The sequence below is a fragment of the Nelumbo lutea genome, chromosome 1, assembly GCF_056320005.1.
Source record: "Nelumbo lutea isolate HS-2025 chromosome 1, American lotus-T2T, whole genome shotgun sequence".
NCBI lineage: Eukaryota > Viridiplantae > Streptophyta > Magnoliopsida > Proteales > Nelumbonaceae > Nelumbo > Nelumbo lutea.
The window spans coordinates 211896299-211914072 of NC_142684.1; the positions used below are offsets into that span (position 1 = coordinate 211896299).

The window sequence follows — 17774 nt, forward strand, 5'->3', positions numbered from 1 at the left end:
GGATAATAGGATTATCCCAATCTACTTACATTGACAAAATAATCAAAAAATACAGCATGGAGAACTCCAAGAAAGGAAATGTTCCTTTCAGGCACGGAGTCACTCTCTCCAAGAAGATGTCTCCTAAGACCTCTAAGGAGATTGAGGGCATGAAAGATGCTCCCTATGCCTCTACCGTAGGGGGCATCATGTATGTCATGCTGTGCACTCGTCCTGACATTGCTGAGGCAGTGAGTGTGGTAAGCGGATTCCAGGCCAACCCAGGGCAAGAGCACTGGACTGTTGTGAAGAACATACTTAAATACCTCCGAAGGACAAAAGAGTTTTGTCTAGTATTCGACGGTAGCTCACTACAGATCCAAGGGTATACAGATACCGATTTCCAGTCGGATCCAGATGATAGAAAGTCTACATCTGGATATATTTCCACGAAAGGATCGTGTGTTGTTTGCTGCTTCCACTGCAGACTCCACAACCGAGGCTGAGTACATTGCCGCAAGTGAGGCTGCAAAAGAAGCCATGTAGATGAAGAAGTTCGTTCACGAGTTGGGAATAGTTCCGTCCAGCACATCACCCATCCCGTTGTTGTGTGACAACAATGGAGCCATTGCTCAGGCTAAGGAGCCACGAGACCACTCGAAGTCGAAGCACATCGAGAGGAAATACCATGTACTGCAGGAGATTGTTGGTAGAGGGGACGTCCTGATTCAGAAGGTAGCATCAGCGGAAAATGTAACAGACCCATTGACGAAGCCACTATCACAGAAAGTGTTTGAGAAACACGTGGAAAGCATGGGACTCCAGCTTGTACCTGATTGGACCTAAGTGCAAGTGGGAGTTGTTAGACAGTTTTGTATGCCCTTAGCTTCAATCAGAATGATGTACATTATGAGTTTATTGTAAATGAATAAAAGTACATATTTGATTCATGTTCCCTTGGTATGTTTCTATATAATATCCTTAAATTGGAAACTTAATGAGACTCGTGTTAGTTTAGAATGTTCACAGCCAGTGGGTCGGCCCGGGGAGACCTATCCTGATAAGGCTGACACTGTTGTGCCACCAAGTTGGTTGGGGTGGCCTGTCTCAGCTGCCAGGGTGAGACCCTAGGCACATACAGTGTAGGATTAATTGAATCTATGAACTGGACCTTTGAGACTAATGGGCAAAACTGGAAAGTTACACCCGACCCCTATACTCGATTATGATACTGCACTAGGTGTCGGATTGGGCTGTCTTTGATATACCAATCAGTGAGATCCTAAGCGGGGGTCAAAACCTGGATATGTTGGGACAGTCTGAGAATTCATCTGAGTGGGTGATCATAGTGATAGGATCAGCCCCTTTGTCGGACAAAGGTAATGATAATTGAAACCAAGACTGCCGGCAGCCGATTTCAATCGTTGAAATTTGTTTTGCAAAGTATATTTTATATGAGATATAAAAGTATATATATTATGGTTTCTAAAATGTTTGCAAAAGGTTTTAATTCCCGGGATCCATGTAAGTAGAGAGTGAAACAATATTCCTTGCAGCCAAGGGAGAGGTCCTCTCTTGTCAAGCAGTGTTTGATCATTATGAGCTGAGAGGTTGAGTGTAAGAGCATTAAGGGTAATGCCTGATGAGCTAATCTTGCATCTACCCACAATCCTTGGGTGTTACAAGGTGGCTTGGCCCAAGGACCACTTAGGGTAAGTGTTAGGCCCATAGAGCTCATTTGATGGGTTTCAGGGGGTGCGTTGTACATAACAGTGTATTCGGCCAGGCCTTGTAACAAAGGCTGGGCCGAACCCATGTGTCTGATGTGTAGATCAATGCTTGGGTCCCACGCCATACAAGAAAGCCCAACTGGGCAACAAATAAGAAGACTAAGTGAGCACTTAACCTTAATGGGCCTAAAGCCCATTTCGAACTAGGCTATTTAATTAGTTAAATATGGGGCAAATTCTGAGATGGATTAGCAGATAGGATAGGGTCTTAACCCTATCCACTCAGAGAGTCCAGATCTGAATGTGATTCAGATCTAGAAACCTCCTAATAAGATTAGGCGAAGGCTAATCTAATCTGCAGATAAGATAAGGGTTTATCCTTACCACCTAAAGGGATGTATGATCCAAATCAGATTTGAATCATCAAGTCCTAATTGGATTAGGAGCTGATCCTTTAGGATTACAAGAGAAAGAAGGGGCGACAGCCTTTAAAAAGATAATTCACATCCTCTTTAGTACTAAATGAAAACACAGAAGGAAGAATTAAGCAACCCTGCAGAATTCTTTCTTGCTGCCTCCTTGTTCTTGCCGCCCAGTTTGCCAGTTTGATCTCCAGTTGTGGGAGAAGCCAAGATTCGATCTTGACATCAATTCTTTGTGAAAGGATTGATAGGAAGTTGTGCTCACGTGCCATCCTGTTGTTTCTTGCGAAGGACAGAGTTCTTGGAGAAGAACACTGTTGATTCTGCTCCATCCTACACTGCACCATCTTCAATGGGAGCAGTCTTTGGATCCTTCCTTGGGCGTGAACACCTTCATTGAAAGATAATATTTCTCTATATCAGGTATACCTCTCTCCTACTCCTTTTGGTTCAGATCTGGTTCAGTTTATGGTTCAAGATTGATCATTGAAAATATGATTTTTTAAATAGGGAATTTGATTCCTAGTTGGAAGGGAGAGAAATTTTTGAAATTCGCCCACCTTATTCTGCAAGATTTGGGCGTCCATACGATGGATCTCTCATCCCTTCAGTGTTGGAGACCTTTTTGGGGTTGGGACCATTACTACAGTTAGGTTGGATGGTTCGAATTACTTAGAATGGTCACAATCTGCAAAGATGGGCATTGGTGCTCGTGGGAAGTTAGGGTATATCACTGGTGAAGAAGTGAAACCCGAAACTAACAGCTCCCAGTGGGTACAGGAGAACTATATGGTGCTGACTTGGCCATGTTGCCCCATATAAGTAAAAACTTTTTATGGGTAAATACAGCTAAGGAAATATAGAATGGGGTTGTAGAAACCTATTCACAGAGGGAGAATGTTGTTAGGACTTGTCAATTGAGAAATCAGATTATTGCTACAAGGCAGGGAGATAGACCTATTGAAGTTTACTTTTCAGGACTTAAAACCCTGTGGCAGGAGATTGACCATTTAGAGACATTTGCTTGAGAAACCACTAAGGATGCAGTTGTCTACCAAAAACACCTAGAGAAGTATAGGGTGTTTGAATTTCTTGTTGGCCTTAATCCCAAGTATGACATTGCAAGACATCACATTCTTTCTAGGGACAGTGTTACCCTCTCCCAAGCATATGCCTTTGTGTCAGGGGAGGAGAGCAGGAGAAATGTGATGATGAAAAATTCTGGGTTTGATCAGTCAGCCATGGTTAGCACTATGAGACCTAAACAACGTGGAGACCGGGGTGGCAGTGAAATCAAGAAGGAAGACAAAAAAGATTTGATCTGTGACTACTGTAAGAAGCCTAAACACACAAGAGATACTTGTTGGAAGCTTCATCCACATCTTGTGCCGAATAGACTCAAAAATAAGAGGAGAAATGCTCGCATGGCAATCACTGGCGACATTTTTGGCCCCTCCTACTACAGATGCTCTGGAGTCTGTTGCAGCTACTGCAGTAAGGGCCGAACTTGAGAGGTATGGGTAGTTTCTAAACCAGTGGGATACAGCCAGTTCTAGTTCAGCAACAGGCGGACAGCAAGGTACAAGTGGTTCTGGTGGAGTTCATTCTACTTCTTTTTCTCACACAGGTAGTTCACATGCCACTACAAATTATGTTTCTACTTCAGGTAAGGAGGGACCTCCTTGGATTATAGATTTTGAAGCCTCAGAGCACATGACCCATAGCTCTACCATCTTTTTCTCTTACCAGCTCTATTCTGGCAGAGACAGGGTCTCCACAGCTGATGGATCTCATGTTCCCATTGTTGGGAAGGGGTTTGTCAAGATTAGTGATTCCATTTCCCTTCTCTCTGTCCTTCATGTTCCCAGATTGAGCACTAATTTGTTATCTATTAGTAGTTTGATTAAAAACCTAAACTGTTCAGTAAATTTTTCTCCTGGACATTGTATCTTGCAAGATCCGAATTCAAAGAGGACGATTGGGAGTGGTCATGAAGTGAATGGAATCTACCTCCTGGATGTGCTTCCTCCTCATCAGAGTCATCATGTCAACAAGGATAGTGAGTCAGGGTCTGTGGGTCAAATTATGCTTTGGCATAACCGTTTGGGTCATTTGCCTTTTTCTTCTTTGAGTCTTTTGTTTCCATAGCTATTTGAGTCTGTTAGTTTGTCAAATCTAGAGTGTGAAGGTTGTCAACTTGGAAATCATTGTAGACGTTCCTTTAAAGCTAATAATAAAAGGTGTTCTTCCTCTTTTGATGTTATTCATTCTGATGTGTGGGGACCTTATCATGTTCCTTCTATGGGTGGTTATCGATATTTTCTCTTATTTGTGGATGATTTCTCTCGATATTCTTGGGTTTACTTGATAAGATCCCAAGATGAGGTACCATAAGGCAATTTCATCAAATGGTGCTAACATAGTTTGGAACACGAATAAAGGTGTTCAGATCAAACAATGCCAGGGAATATTTTGAAAAACACCTTGCTTCATATCTGTTAGAATATGGTGTTGACCATCAGAGCAGTTGTTCCTACAATTCATAGCAAAATGGTGTTGTAGAAAGGAAGAACAGACACATTGTTGAGATTGCAAGAAGCATGATGATCACATCTACAATTCCAATTCGGTTTTGGGGTGATGCAGTTCTCACAGCAGTATATTTGATTAACAGGGTGCCCTCTCGTATACTTGGATTCAGCACCACATTCAGTCTTCTTTTTCCTGAGGGAGAGATGTTTCATATTCCTCTCAGGGTGTTTGGGTGTGTCTGCTTTGCACATATCCTTGGTCCTCACCGCTCGAAACTTGACCCGAAGGCAAAGAAGTGTGTCTTCCTTGGATATGCAGAAAATCAGAAAGGGTATACTGCTGCTATGATCTAGTCTCTGGGAGTCGGTATGTTACTATGGATGTCACTTTTTTTGACTCCACATAATTCTTCTCGAAGAATCCTTCTTAGGGGGAGTGTTTTGGGGAAGTGAGTGAGCAGTCTATCCCTCTCCCAGTTCCAGTCCCTATGTCCACTCTTGTGTCTGATCCTCCTGTGTCACCTACCTTACCACCTCCCTTGCATCCTGCTTCTCAGCGTTACTCACGACAGAGACTTCACAGGGAGGTTGGTTCCACTACAGCAGAACTCACATCACTTCCAGTCGGTTCCTTGGAGACTCCAGATTCGACTGACACGGATTCAGGTATTCCTCTTGATCCCTCTACTGTTTTAGTTCCCATTGATTCTACTAATCCCGTTACAGATAACCTAGACCTTCCTATTGCCCTCAGAAAAGGGAAGAGAAAGTGTACTGCTCATTGTATTTCACAGTACTTATCCTACAGTGGACTTTCTCCTTCCTATCATGCTTTTCTTTCCTCTCTTGACTCTGTGTCTATACCCAAGGGTGTCAATGAGGCTATCTCCAAACCTGAGTGGAAGACATCTATGCAAGAAGAGATGGAAGCTTTAATTAAGAATCAAACATGAGAGATTGTGGACCTACCAGAGGGCAAGGAGACTGTTGGATGTAGATGGGTTTACACAGTAAAATATAAGGCAGATGGAAGTATAGAAAGGTATAAGGCCAAACTTGCAGCAAAAGGGTACACACAGACCTATGGCATTAATTACTTAGAGACCTTTGCACCAGTTGCAAAGATGACCTCTATTCGGATACTTCTTTCTCTTGTTGCCACATACTCTTGGCCCCTGTTTCAACTTGATGTGAAGAATGCTTTCCTAAATGGGGATCTGTAAGAGGGAGTGTATATGGACCTTCCAACTGGCTTCTACAGTGATGCTGAAAAGGGAAAGGCATGTAGGCTTAAGAACCACTTTATGGCTTGAAACAATCTCCCAGAGCATGGTTTGATAGGTTCAGGAAGGCCTTGGTTGCTTTTGGCTACACTCAGACTCAATCCGATCATACCTTGTTTGTGAAGTGAAGGAGATCCTTGGTGTCAGTCCTAATTGTTTATGTGGATAATATTGTTGTCACAGGGAATGACCTAAGTGAAATTGATTGTTTGAAGAAAAATTTGCACAAAGAATTTGAAATTAAGGATCTTGGAGAACTTAGATACTTCTTAGGCATTGAAGTTGCAAGATCAAAACATGGAATTTTTATCTCTCAGAGAAAGTATGTCTTGGATCTTCTTCAAGAAACAGGGAAGCTTGGAACAAAGGAAATCAGTACTCCTATTGATCAGAATCATAGAATTAATGCATCAGAAGGTGAACCAATAAAGGACATTAGGAGATATCAAAGACTTGTGGGAAGGCTGCTATACTTGTGTATGACAAAACAACATTTCCTATGCAGTAAGTGTGGTAAGTCAATACATGCATGCTCCACGAGTTCAACATTGGGAGGTTGTTGACAGGATTCTTGCTTATTTGAAGGGACACCCGGGCAGAGGCATATTGTTTGTTGAGCATTGACAGTTGAAACTAGAGGCTTATATAGATGCAGATTGGGCAGGATGCCTTGATGACAGGAAATCTACTTCAGGAGTATGCACCCTTGTTGAGGGTAACCTTGTTTCGTGAAAGAGTAAGAAACAAAAAGTGGTGGCAAGATCAAGTGCTGAAACTGAATACAGGGCCATGGCACATGGAGTTTCAGAATTTCTTTGGATCCATTCCCTATTGGGAGAGATTGGTGTACAGGTAGAAGAACCTATGATGCTGTACTGTGATAACCAGACAGCAATTAACATTGCCCATAACCCAGTTCAGCATGACCGGACTAAGCACATTGAAGTGGATAGACATTTCATCAGAGAAAATGTAACTTCTAGGGAAGTTTGTCTCCCATACATTGCTTCTGATCTGCAGCTTGCTGATGTGTTCACAAAAGGTGTTGCAAGGAACAAACTGGAGCATGATCTACGCAAGTTGGGAATGTGTGACATTTACTCCCAACTTGAGGGGGAGTGTTGAGTTGGGCCGATTTCTAGTTATTGGGCCCAGTTGTTTTGTTCTTATTTTAAGTTGTTAAGTTAGGAAGTTGTTGGGCTTTAGGCCCATTAGCTTATGTTTTTAGTTGTGATTGTTTAGCTACTTTAGTAGCCGCCCTACTAAGGGCATTCCTGTAATCTTTCATTCTTTTAAGTTAAGTATAAAATATAATGAAGGGTTGGCGGCCAAAACTAATTCAATTCTGGTTAACATCCCGCTCTTTCTTTCCTCTCTTTTCTTCTCTACTGCTGAAACTCTTCATCTTCTTCTTCTTCTTTCTCTTCACAAGGAATTCATCCTGATTTACAAACAGTGATTTCTACTCATCCAAATCACTTTTTCCTCATTCATTAAACAGTTTATTATCACTATTAAATCACCCTCTATAATTAGGTTGGACACACCACCCATTTCCACAGCCTACTGCACACCAAACACAGCCGCCATAACACACCCCCTATACTCAAAGGCCTCGGGTTTCCAATACTACTACCATCAAAATTCAACTTTACAAATGCTCTACTCAATTTCATCCACAGACAGCCCTTCTTCTTTTTTGAAGATGTTCTTGCTATCATAGTCCAATTCCATGAAATGTCATCCATAGAAAAAGGAGAAAATAAGCCCAACATTTACTTTCACTTTCACTTTGAATTTGTTTTCTATGTTGTGCTTATATATTTTGATTTGAGATAATAAACTTTTAAAACACTTAATTTGTTTTGTATGTTGCACTTATTTCTACTTTCACTTCCACTTTGAATTTGTTTTACATGTTGTGCTTATATATTTTGATTTATGCAAGTTCCCATTGTAATTAATTAATTTCAAGCTGGGCCAAATTTTCTCCTATTGGAAAAAATTTAGGGAAGTTGGCTCAGCCTGTGGTGAAACCTTTTACATGAATATAACTTTATGCAAGGCAGTCACAGTTGATAATTTACAGATCAAGGCTTCCATATGGCTAATAGGTCTATCTTGCGCAAAAGAAACACAGAAAATGGGAAGTAGCTTATTCTTTCATTCTAACAAGCATTTAGCATTTCTTGTTTTGTTGTTCATAGTAGAACAAACATGCCCATGTAATCTGTATGATGTTTTCATGTCCTGGTCTTGGGTTCCTTTTGAGCTCAAGGTGACATTTCTTTTATTATGGTCCTTTTGCAATCTTGCAGAACTTTGCAATGAAACAAATATAAGGATTTTAAAGGGAAAATCATATGATTCATCTGAAATTGAGAAATAATTAGCTATTATCTGATAGATTTGGCTCTACTATTGGAACATTACTGGTGCTGAACAGGATTCTGGGAGGGATAAGCAATCGGTTTTGAAGAAAATCTAAGAGTAAAATAGGAATCTTTGAAACCATGTGATGGGGATCAACTTAAGGCATATCAAAAGAGAATCAAAGCTGCTCCTATGCTCATTTGGCACCATTATGAAGACGTGGGGCCCACATGGGAGCTGGGTTAACAGTGGATCAACTTGGGAAGACTAGAGCCTTCAATCCACCTTAAGATGCTCTTTGTGTGGATGAGTTTGCCACTGGACAGGACTTATTTGGTTTTCTTACATTTCTGGACAGTAAGGGTAGTTTTGTAATTTTGCATGCTTAGGGGGTTATGTTTGGGAACAGGTCTTAGTCTGGTAAATTCCCTTTGTTTGGATTTATGTTTGTAATTGTTTAGGGCAGGTTTAGTCTACTCTAGCCTCTTTTTGTAAGTGGCTTGTTGGGAAAGTAACTTGGGGGGCAAGTTTCTTCCCTTGGAAGCTCTTCTTATTAAGCTTGTAAGGCTCATTTGGGGACGGTTTTTGCGAATGATGAAAGAAAGTTCTCTACAGAATTTGGTGTGATTGCCAAGTTGGGGGTGTGATTGCCCTCACCCTTAGGTGTGAATCGTGTGATTGCCCAAGGTTTCCATCTTATTTCCATCACTCTTCTTCTCTTTTCTTCTTTCTCTCTTAGTTCTTTGTTGTGCTACACATTTAGACCTAAATGGGTTACAAGTATGGTGCTGAATCATAGAGATCCTGCATCACCAAGATGTATATGCTGTCCATTTAAATTTTTTTTTATTTTGCGTGTGACACCCAAGCAGTTTTTCCCTAGGCCCGGGCGCCTCACACTCAAAACTAAGCATAACTTGTACTCTTAGACTCAATGGTCCATTTTACTTTTTTTTTTCTTTCTCTTGTCTTCTTTTGTACCTGCACTTTTTTTCCTTGAGGAGGTGGGGGTTCCAAGCAAGGTTTAAAATTTCGATACGATACACCCGATATAGGGCGTATGGTATCATATCTTTGAAAAATAGATACGGGATATGCATGGAAATCGGACATTTCATCTTTTTTTCATGAGTATCGAGGGCATATTGGGTGTGTATCAGGGCGTATTGGGGGCATATCGAGGGCGTATCAGGGGTGTATCAAGGTGTATCAGTAGCGTATCGACGAAAAAGATACGGCCAAAAACTAAAAAAAAAATTAAAGGGGAAAAGCAAGCTTCTTTTCCCCGAAATAAGCATTCTTTCACCCCCAAATGATTTTAAAACTCCAAACTTCATTCTAGATTGCTAGATTTGCAAAAGTTTGCAAGAAACAAGTGTGAATCGTTAATTTTTTTAAAGATTTTTTAAATTTTGAAAAAACATGGCAAAAATAGGTAAAATTTTTCAATTTTTTATAATATCTTGTGATTTCTTTTTTTTTTCTTGAATGTTGAAATTTATGTTGATCTACATTTCTTACATTCAAAAACACAATTTTTTTGTGTTATCAGTAGATTTATGGAAATTTCATGAAGATATTTGGGGAAAATATAAATTGACAAAAAATTTGAAAATGTGATTTTTTCTCTACCTATAAAGACTAAATATGTTTTAGATCTATGGATTTATCTATCATTTCCATAGAGCAATTGAAATTTCTTCTTTAATATTTTTTGTTTTTCATTTTTAGAATTAAAAAATAAATAATAATTAATTATATTTTATCATTTGATCACAACAATTGAATATATTATAATTCTATGGATGATCTATCATATCCATAGACCAATTGAAATTTCTTCTTTAATAAATATATTTATTTTTAGAATTTTAGAATTAAAAAATAATAATTAATTATATTTAATCATTTGATCACAATGATTGAATATATTATAATTCTATGGATGATCTATCATATCCACAAAGCAATTGAAATTTCTTCTTTAAAAACTTTTTTTGAATATATTATAAAATGTTTATTTATTTTTTATAATTTTTGGAAATGAATAATAAATAATAATTATTTAAATAATAAATCATTATTAATTATATTTTCACATAGAAGTGTACCAATGCATGTTTTATGGTTGGATAGGAGAGTTGGGTTTTTCTCATCCCATAAAACATTAAAACTTAAGAATTATAATTTATAAATTATAGTTAAACATAGGATTTTTTATGAAATTATAATTAGTTACAATATATTTCTTCATAAAACCATTAAAATATATTAATTTAATGTATGTACACCTCATTGAGGTCTTATATTTAGTTTCATTGATGTATTTTTATGATTTATTAAAGTATTTATAGTGTTCCCAAGCATATTTATGCGTATCTTAATTTTTCTCCGATGTGCATGTGTATCCAAGGCGTATCCCGATACATCTCTTAAAATTGCCTTTCCGATACACTTTGCAATTCCGATACTTTCAACCTTGGTTCCAAGCATGAAAACAGGAGGTTTGAGTCTGAGAGGGACCACTATGTGCTAACATACCAGGGGTTAGGTCTCTATCCAGTCATAAAAGCCCTATATAGTTGGGATCAGTGTGCTAAGGAGGTGGTAAGGAGATTTTAGCCTCTTCTATTCAATTATATTACTAGTAAGGTTTCTCTGTTCCTAATAAGAAACTACTCCAATTTCACATAATTTGAAAGAGAGAAAAAAAAGGTATTTTCATCAAACAAGCTCTATTTGTGATTACTTTCACAAATGTAAAAGTGAAAAGGTGATAAACTTATACCACAGGACGAATATCAAGGCCTTGTCTAGCTTGCACCAATATCTTGACTCGCTTTGATTCACCTAAGGCATCTTCTACAAGTTCAGTGTCCTCAACTTGCACTACAGCATTGGCACCATTAGGTATCGGCCCTGGTGGAAAGAAAAATGAATTAATATTTAAAAATAAAGTTTTCCCATGAATACAGTGAAATTATCAATTAATAAAATTTCAAAAAAAATTATATTATCTTGCCTAAAAATCAATTCTTTTATTTCCTTTTCTAATAGTGCCAAAAAGAACATGCCTTCCTAGTCGACCTTTTTTTCCTATTTTGTTTTCTATGAATATGCAAGTTTGTTACTAGTTACTGGCTGAAACTAGGTCTTCAACTCAGGGAAGTCAGTAAAATACTCAAAGAAAATATAAACTAGCATCTTAAAATGCCTACTGTACACAAAGTACATTAATTCATTCCTCAGGAAAAAAAAAACTATATAATTCGTGTAGTCAGTTGATTCAAACCAAAGTTTCCAATGGATAGATTCGACAATCCTTCCAAGAAATTGGTAGTAAGCCCAAATTTGGGTGACAAGGGAAGAATTCCCAGCATTGGGAGAATATTCAGCAAACAAAAGAATACCTTCTCTAGCCCCCTAAGCAATCAGGAAAAAAAAGAATACCTTCTCAAACCACAGTTGTAAAGCAAATCTTCAGGGGAAAGGAAGTAGTGACTACTCTCCAAAGGGTGCATGTAAGCCATGTACATATTTGTTATTTATAATTAATAAAATTTTACTTATCAAAAAAAAAACTCATTAAGCCAATGTATCCCAAATGTCTTGCAAATCCAAGCATAAGACTTGTTGGCCCGAACTAACCAAATAAAACCAATTTAAACTTCTTAACTCAAACCAAACCAAATAAATTTCACTCTATTCAGCAAACAAAGGAAGACCTTCTGAAACATCATTAATTTCTACACATGAGACAAGGCACATGCCTGAACAAAGTGAGGTGCCACTTTTGAAAATAAATCAAAAGACAAATACAGATGAATATGCAAACTTAAGTTCTGGAAGAATTAAAATATTTCAAAAAAGCTTATTAGCTCATTTGGTTATAGCATCCTTTTTTTATCAGCAAAGAAAAATCATTTATTAATTTAGAAAAAAAAAAACTTGTCAAAGGCACAAAAATGAAGCCCAAGATAATAACAGGTTACAGCAATGCCCAAAATAAGGATGGTCTATCAGCTCCCTGCTTAGCTAACACATCTGCTAGCCCATTTGCTTCCCTTTTAATCCATCCAAAATTTGAAACTTTGAATTATATTTCTTTGCAAGTTGGTCAATTTGTCTGAATGTAAATCTGAGTTTCCAGGGTGCTGACTCAATTTGCTTTGCCATGTTATGACCAAAAGGGAATCTCCTTCAATTTCCAAATCTCTTGCCCCTAATTGTTCAGCAAGCTTCAGTCCATGCAACAGTGCTTTTGATTCAGCCTGAACCAAGTCACCAAAACCAATTGGTCCAGAGTACAAGACCATTACTACAAATTGATGGTTCCGAAAGACACCTCCAATTCCTGCTCTTCTTGGGTTGCCAAAGGATCTGCCATCAAAGTTTAGCTTTAGCTTATTTAAACCTGGCGGTCACCACTCCATTCTTGGACTTTCTTTAAGTGGTTCTGATAATGCCACTTCTCTCCAATTTCTTAAGAGGTCATCAGTAGGAATACTCTTGAACATCTCCATTGTTTTAACCTAATGTACTGATCTGATTTTAATGGCTCCGATCACCTCCTCCAATGACTTACTTTTCTCATTGAATATCCTTTGGTTTCTTTCCTCCAAATAGACCAAACCATGGCTGCATGTACTACCTTCCACATACATCTTCAGTCTTCCCCTTTTTTCCTGTTGCCTTAGGAAATTTGGGTTGAAAAGGCTCATTATGTCTCGTGGGGGAACTCATCTGCAACCAAAGAGAGAACAGATGTAGTCCCAAATACAAGATACAAATGAGCAAGAAAATAGTAAGTGAGAAAGGGTTTCACCACAAGCCTTGGAAAGAACACACACGACGAGAAAGGCAAGTATTCGGTCTTCTTCTCTGTAGCAAATCACAGGTGTTTACCTTCCCTAGGAACATTTCCCATCAAAGAGCTTGTACTTTAGGTGGAATTGGTTTGCACCATATTTCTCTCACAGAGAAGTTTACCCACACCCCCAACTCCCGACTGACTTGGATTACCCAAGGAGCTTCCATCAAAGTTTAGCTTCACCCTGAACTGAGGCAGTGGTACCCAACTTTCTTGTACTACAGGGGAGGAAGGAGAGGATACAGCTACAGCACTCCAATATCTAATTAAGTCAGATGAGAAGTCCTTGAAGAGATGAAGTACTTTCAGTCAACGCATAACCTTGATGGTGACAAACTCAACAAGTGCTTCCTTGGATTTTTCTTGCCCTAGGAAGATCCTATTGTTTCTTCCCAAATTGACCATAGGATGGTTGTTCTTCTTATTCTCCACATTACCCTACCTCTTTTTCTTGGTTGTCAGAAGAAGCTAGAGTCAAAAAGGTTCAGCACACCCGAGGAGGGATTCCATGTGCAACCAAACAAAGAAGAGAACCAATCCCACAAATAAGAAGCAAAAGGACAAGAAACCAAAAGATGAATCACCGTCTCACCATTTCTTAAGCAAAGGTAACAGACATGTGGGGAAAGGCACCAATATAGCCTTTTCCTTTGAAGTACATCCATAGTATTGATCTTTTGAAGAGCTACTTCCACACAAAAAGCCCTAACTTTTGGCGGCACGGGAAAATGTCAAACTTCTTTAGAAGGAAAGGAGACAGACACAATAGCAGACCGAGCTAAGGCATTGAAAAAAGATGAACAAGAGAAAGTCCCCGAAGGAGACTCTTTCCAAATTCTATCTGGGCATGAAAGATCTAGGAAAACTGAACTTAACACAGTGAACAACTCATCTGCAGAAATCAATTCTGAATCCCTCAACCCTCTTCTCAAACCCAAATCCCATGTCCCCTCAAACACACAAAGTGATGAGATGGTTTTGAATTTATTTAGGGAAAGAAAATAAATTACCGGGAATCTATTCTTAAGGGGGGTGCTCCCAAGTCAAAGGTCCTCCCAAAACAGAACTTTATTACCTGAGCACACATCAAATCTGATGAAAGGCTAAAAGGAAGGCAAGACTCTAGCAATTGCTTTCCAAGGGGAGAAATGAGAAGCCCTAGGGAAATTGTCCTGCTCCAAAGGAAATCTCCACAACCACTTTCCTAACAAAGCTACATTTCCTAATCTGATATTGCCAATGCCTAGAACCCCCCCCCCCTCCTTTTTCCTAGAAACTACTTCCCACTTTACTAAATGGTCCTTTTTTGAGTAGCTCGGTTCCCACAAAAAGTCTCTCATGACCTTTTCTTAACTTATTGGAAACCTTGGCAAGAAGCTTAAAGGTAGATAGAAAATACACCGGAAGCTTGGCCAGAGTGGACTTGATTAAAGTTATTCTACCCCTCAGTGAGATATAATTTCTCTTCCACCCTGCTAGCTTAGTGAAACTTTCCAAAACTGGGTAGAGTGGGTAAAAAAGCTTTTTGTTCTCGAATTTGCCCCCAGGGGCAGACCTAAATATACCAGAGGTCAACCACTTACCTCGCAACCTAAAGCCCTAGCCACCAAATGCACATCATCTTCCTGTAAATTCACCCCCGCTACACAACTCTTGTTCCATATGACTTTCAAATTGGAAACTCTCTCAAAATGCATCACCACCAATCTCAAATTATCCATCTCCTCAATTTCCCCTTCATAAAAGAGAATGATATCATACACAAATTGTAGGTGAGTGACAATCACTTGTTGCCTCCCAACTCTCCAACCTTTTAGTAGATTTCTTGAATCAGCCCTAGGAATCAAGACACTTAGGACATCAACTATTAAGGTGAAGAGGAAAGTTGACAAAGGGTCTCCTTGTCTAAGGCCCCTCTTTGCAGGAAAGAAGTCCCTATCTACTCCATTCACTAAGATTGAGAAGTGACAAGAGGTATTACAACCCTTCATCCAATTACACCATCTCTCCCCAAAGCCTCTATTCCTCAACACTTCTAACAAGAAATCCACCAAATCATAGGCCTTTTATAGGTCAAGTTTACAGATCAGACCCTTTTCTCCTTTTCTTTTCTTTTTTTTTGTAATCCCAAAGCGTTTTTCTTATTATCAAAAAAAAATTGAAACATCATAGGTATAACCTGAATATAGCAACAAGTTAATTCAGTGTTCTTTACCTACCTAGCATCCTTGCAGGCTACTTATAAGTTTACTAGTCAGGAGTCTTTCTGGAATGTTTCTATTTCATTCCAATTTTGATTAAAAGAAACTGAATTGGAGAAAAATAATCTGGACTTGAATGAAGGTTTATGTTAAGTGTTAGCATAACCAAAGTACTTACCAAAAATAATGCACATAACAGCGACCTTAGTTTCATTTCTTAGGAACTGCACGTGCTATATTAATTTTTGATAGTACTGCATGTCATATCTGAAAGTGGAAAACTTACTTCCACAAGGGCTTTATATAATTTTATGAGGCATCCACTTTAATTTATCTTTGATGAAGTATCTAATCTATCGAAAAAATAGAGAAAACCAACAAGCACTCCCCTTAAACAAGAAACAATGAGACAGAGTTCTTGAAAGAAAGGACATGAAAAGATTACAGTTCGATGACTAAGAGATAAATATCAAAGATACACAAACTTAACTTGTTATTCATCCACACTAAGAAATGATAATGATAATGATAATGATAACGATAATGATAATGATAATGATAATGATAATAATAATAATAATGATGATGATGATGAGAATGAGGATGAGGATAAGGATAAATAAACTTGCCTCCAGTTGTTACATATGCAACATTTCCAGAAGTAACTGTCACACCAATGCCACCATTTCCAGCTCTTGATTCAGTAATTATAGGATATTCACCAGGGCCATCTGAAGCAACTACAGCATAGCCATCCTGCAAAAAAAAACAACTCAAGGGACTTGTGTATTGTCAATTAAATAGGAAATGACAAGAACTTTACAAGTCCATTTATATTTCTGTGATCAAGTAATCTTATATAAGACAGGTGGCATTATCTCTCAACATCCATTAGAAATAAGTAGGGCTGTTCACAAGATAAGTAGGGTTGCTCAGGTGAGCTGTAGGGAGTGCGAACCGCATAAAGAAAAGGGACATAATAGGGAGGAAAATTTTAATGACAGACAAGGAGAAGGGACGGGGTTGAGAGGGTGTTCCTTCGAATAGGGAGAAGAGCATATCTCTTCTCCAAAGAATATTATTTCGGAGGAAGGAGCAGAGGAAGGGGGAAAGGTGAGCCAATACTTCGTACCGGACACTCCTCTACTAGAAGGGTTAAATAAGGAGATTAGTGAGGGTGAAGAGAGTTTAAAAGGAGGACAAATGGGAGAAAACAAAGGCAAATAGAAGACAGAGGGCAGGGGAGGAAGGAGGAGAATCTCAGAACAAGGTTTATAATAGGAAAAGGAGACAATCGGGTCTAGAGTTAGGAAGAGGGGAAAGGAAGGGAAAGGAATGAAGTTAACTATTAAAATAATTTAGTTATTAGTGTTAGGGTCTGTTTGGATAGTTAAAGCGTTTTTTTCTGTTATGTACTCACTTACAGCAGGGGCACAAGGGTCTTTTCCCTTCTTATTTCTGCCGCCCTATATAATTTAATAAAAGCTGGCGCCGCCAGCACGGTTTTATTGCTCCAAACTTTTTCTTCTTCCTTTCTTCCTTCTCCTTTCTCTCTTCTTTCCTTCTCCACTTCCTCATATTTCAATCGGATTTATTGTCAAGATGGTATCAGAGCAAGGCTGTTGAATCTGGGTGACCAAGTTTTTTCTCTTCAAGTTGCTGAATCTGGGCAGAACAGAGGACTGAATCTGGGCTGATCAAATCAGATCTGCAACTGGTACAACCCTAAAGTTTTCTTTCTTCTTTTATTTCTTTCCTTGGTCAAGTACCGAGTGGATCGTGTGATCCTGTAAATGTCGGTAGACTTTTGTGAGGGTTATATCTTTTATTTATTGGATCGTGTGAACCTGTACCTATGAAAAGGTGAGTGTAGGTCGTAGATGACCTATTTTCTCTACTCATTAGTTTGATTTCATGTATTAGGATCTCTCTTATTGATTAATGCTGTAGTGGAACTTCACGTTATTGATTAATGATGTGGTGAAAATCAGTCTCGTCATAGTTCTTTGGAAGTTGGTGTTGTTTGTTTTTGTGCTCAGATTAAGTCCAAAACTAAATTGTTGTGTGTGGAGCTTTTGTCGATATAAGGAGGGATCCTAAGTTGAGAGTTTAGATTTAAAAAAAAAAAAAAAAAAAACCTTGTGCTTACCATGTCATCTGAGAATTCTACTACTTCGGAGATTTCAGGGAGCCACAATGGAGTGACTGGGGGAATGGATATGAGTTTCCCCGTGGTTGTTATTCCCTTTGATGGTCTGAACTACCTTGAGTGGTCTAGGGGAATAAAACTCTACATCACTGCTAGGGGGAAAATAGGATACATCAATGGGAGAGTGAAGGAACCGAAGTATGGAAGTGTTGAATATGATAGGTGGAACCAAGAGA

General features: G+C 38.7%; 1 protein-coding gene across 2 annotated transcripts in view; it reads right to left on the minus strand.

The window, feature by feature from the left end:
• The window catches only part of B73 (molybdopterin biosynthesis CNX1 protein / molybdenum cofactor biosynthesis enzyme CNX1 (CNX1)), a 145633-nt gene that overhangs the window by 104240 nt on the left and 23619 nt on the right, over positions 1-17774 (minus strand). For both annotated transcript variants that reach the window (XR_016104660.1, XM_088962871.1), the window contains exons 2-3: positions 16019-16145; positions 11107-11237 (exon numbers count right to left, since the gene is read on the minus strand). Coding sequence is in view for 1 of the 2 variants with exons in the window: in XM_088962871.1 (XP_088818997.1) it covers positions 11107-11237; positions 16019-16145 (258 nt within the window). In the remaining variant the exon portion in view is untranslated. The remainder of the gene's footprint in view (positions 1-11106; positions 11238-16018; positions 16146-17774) is intronic.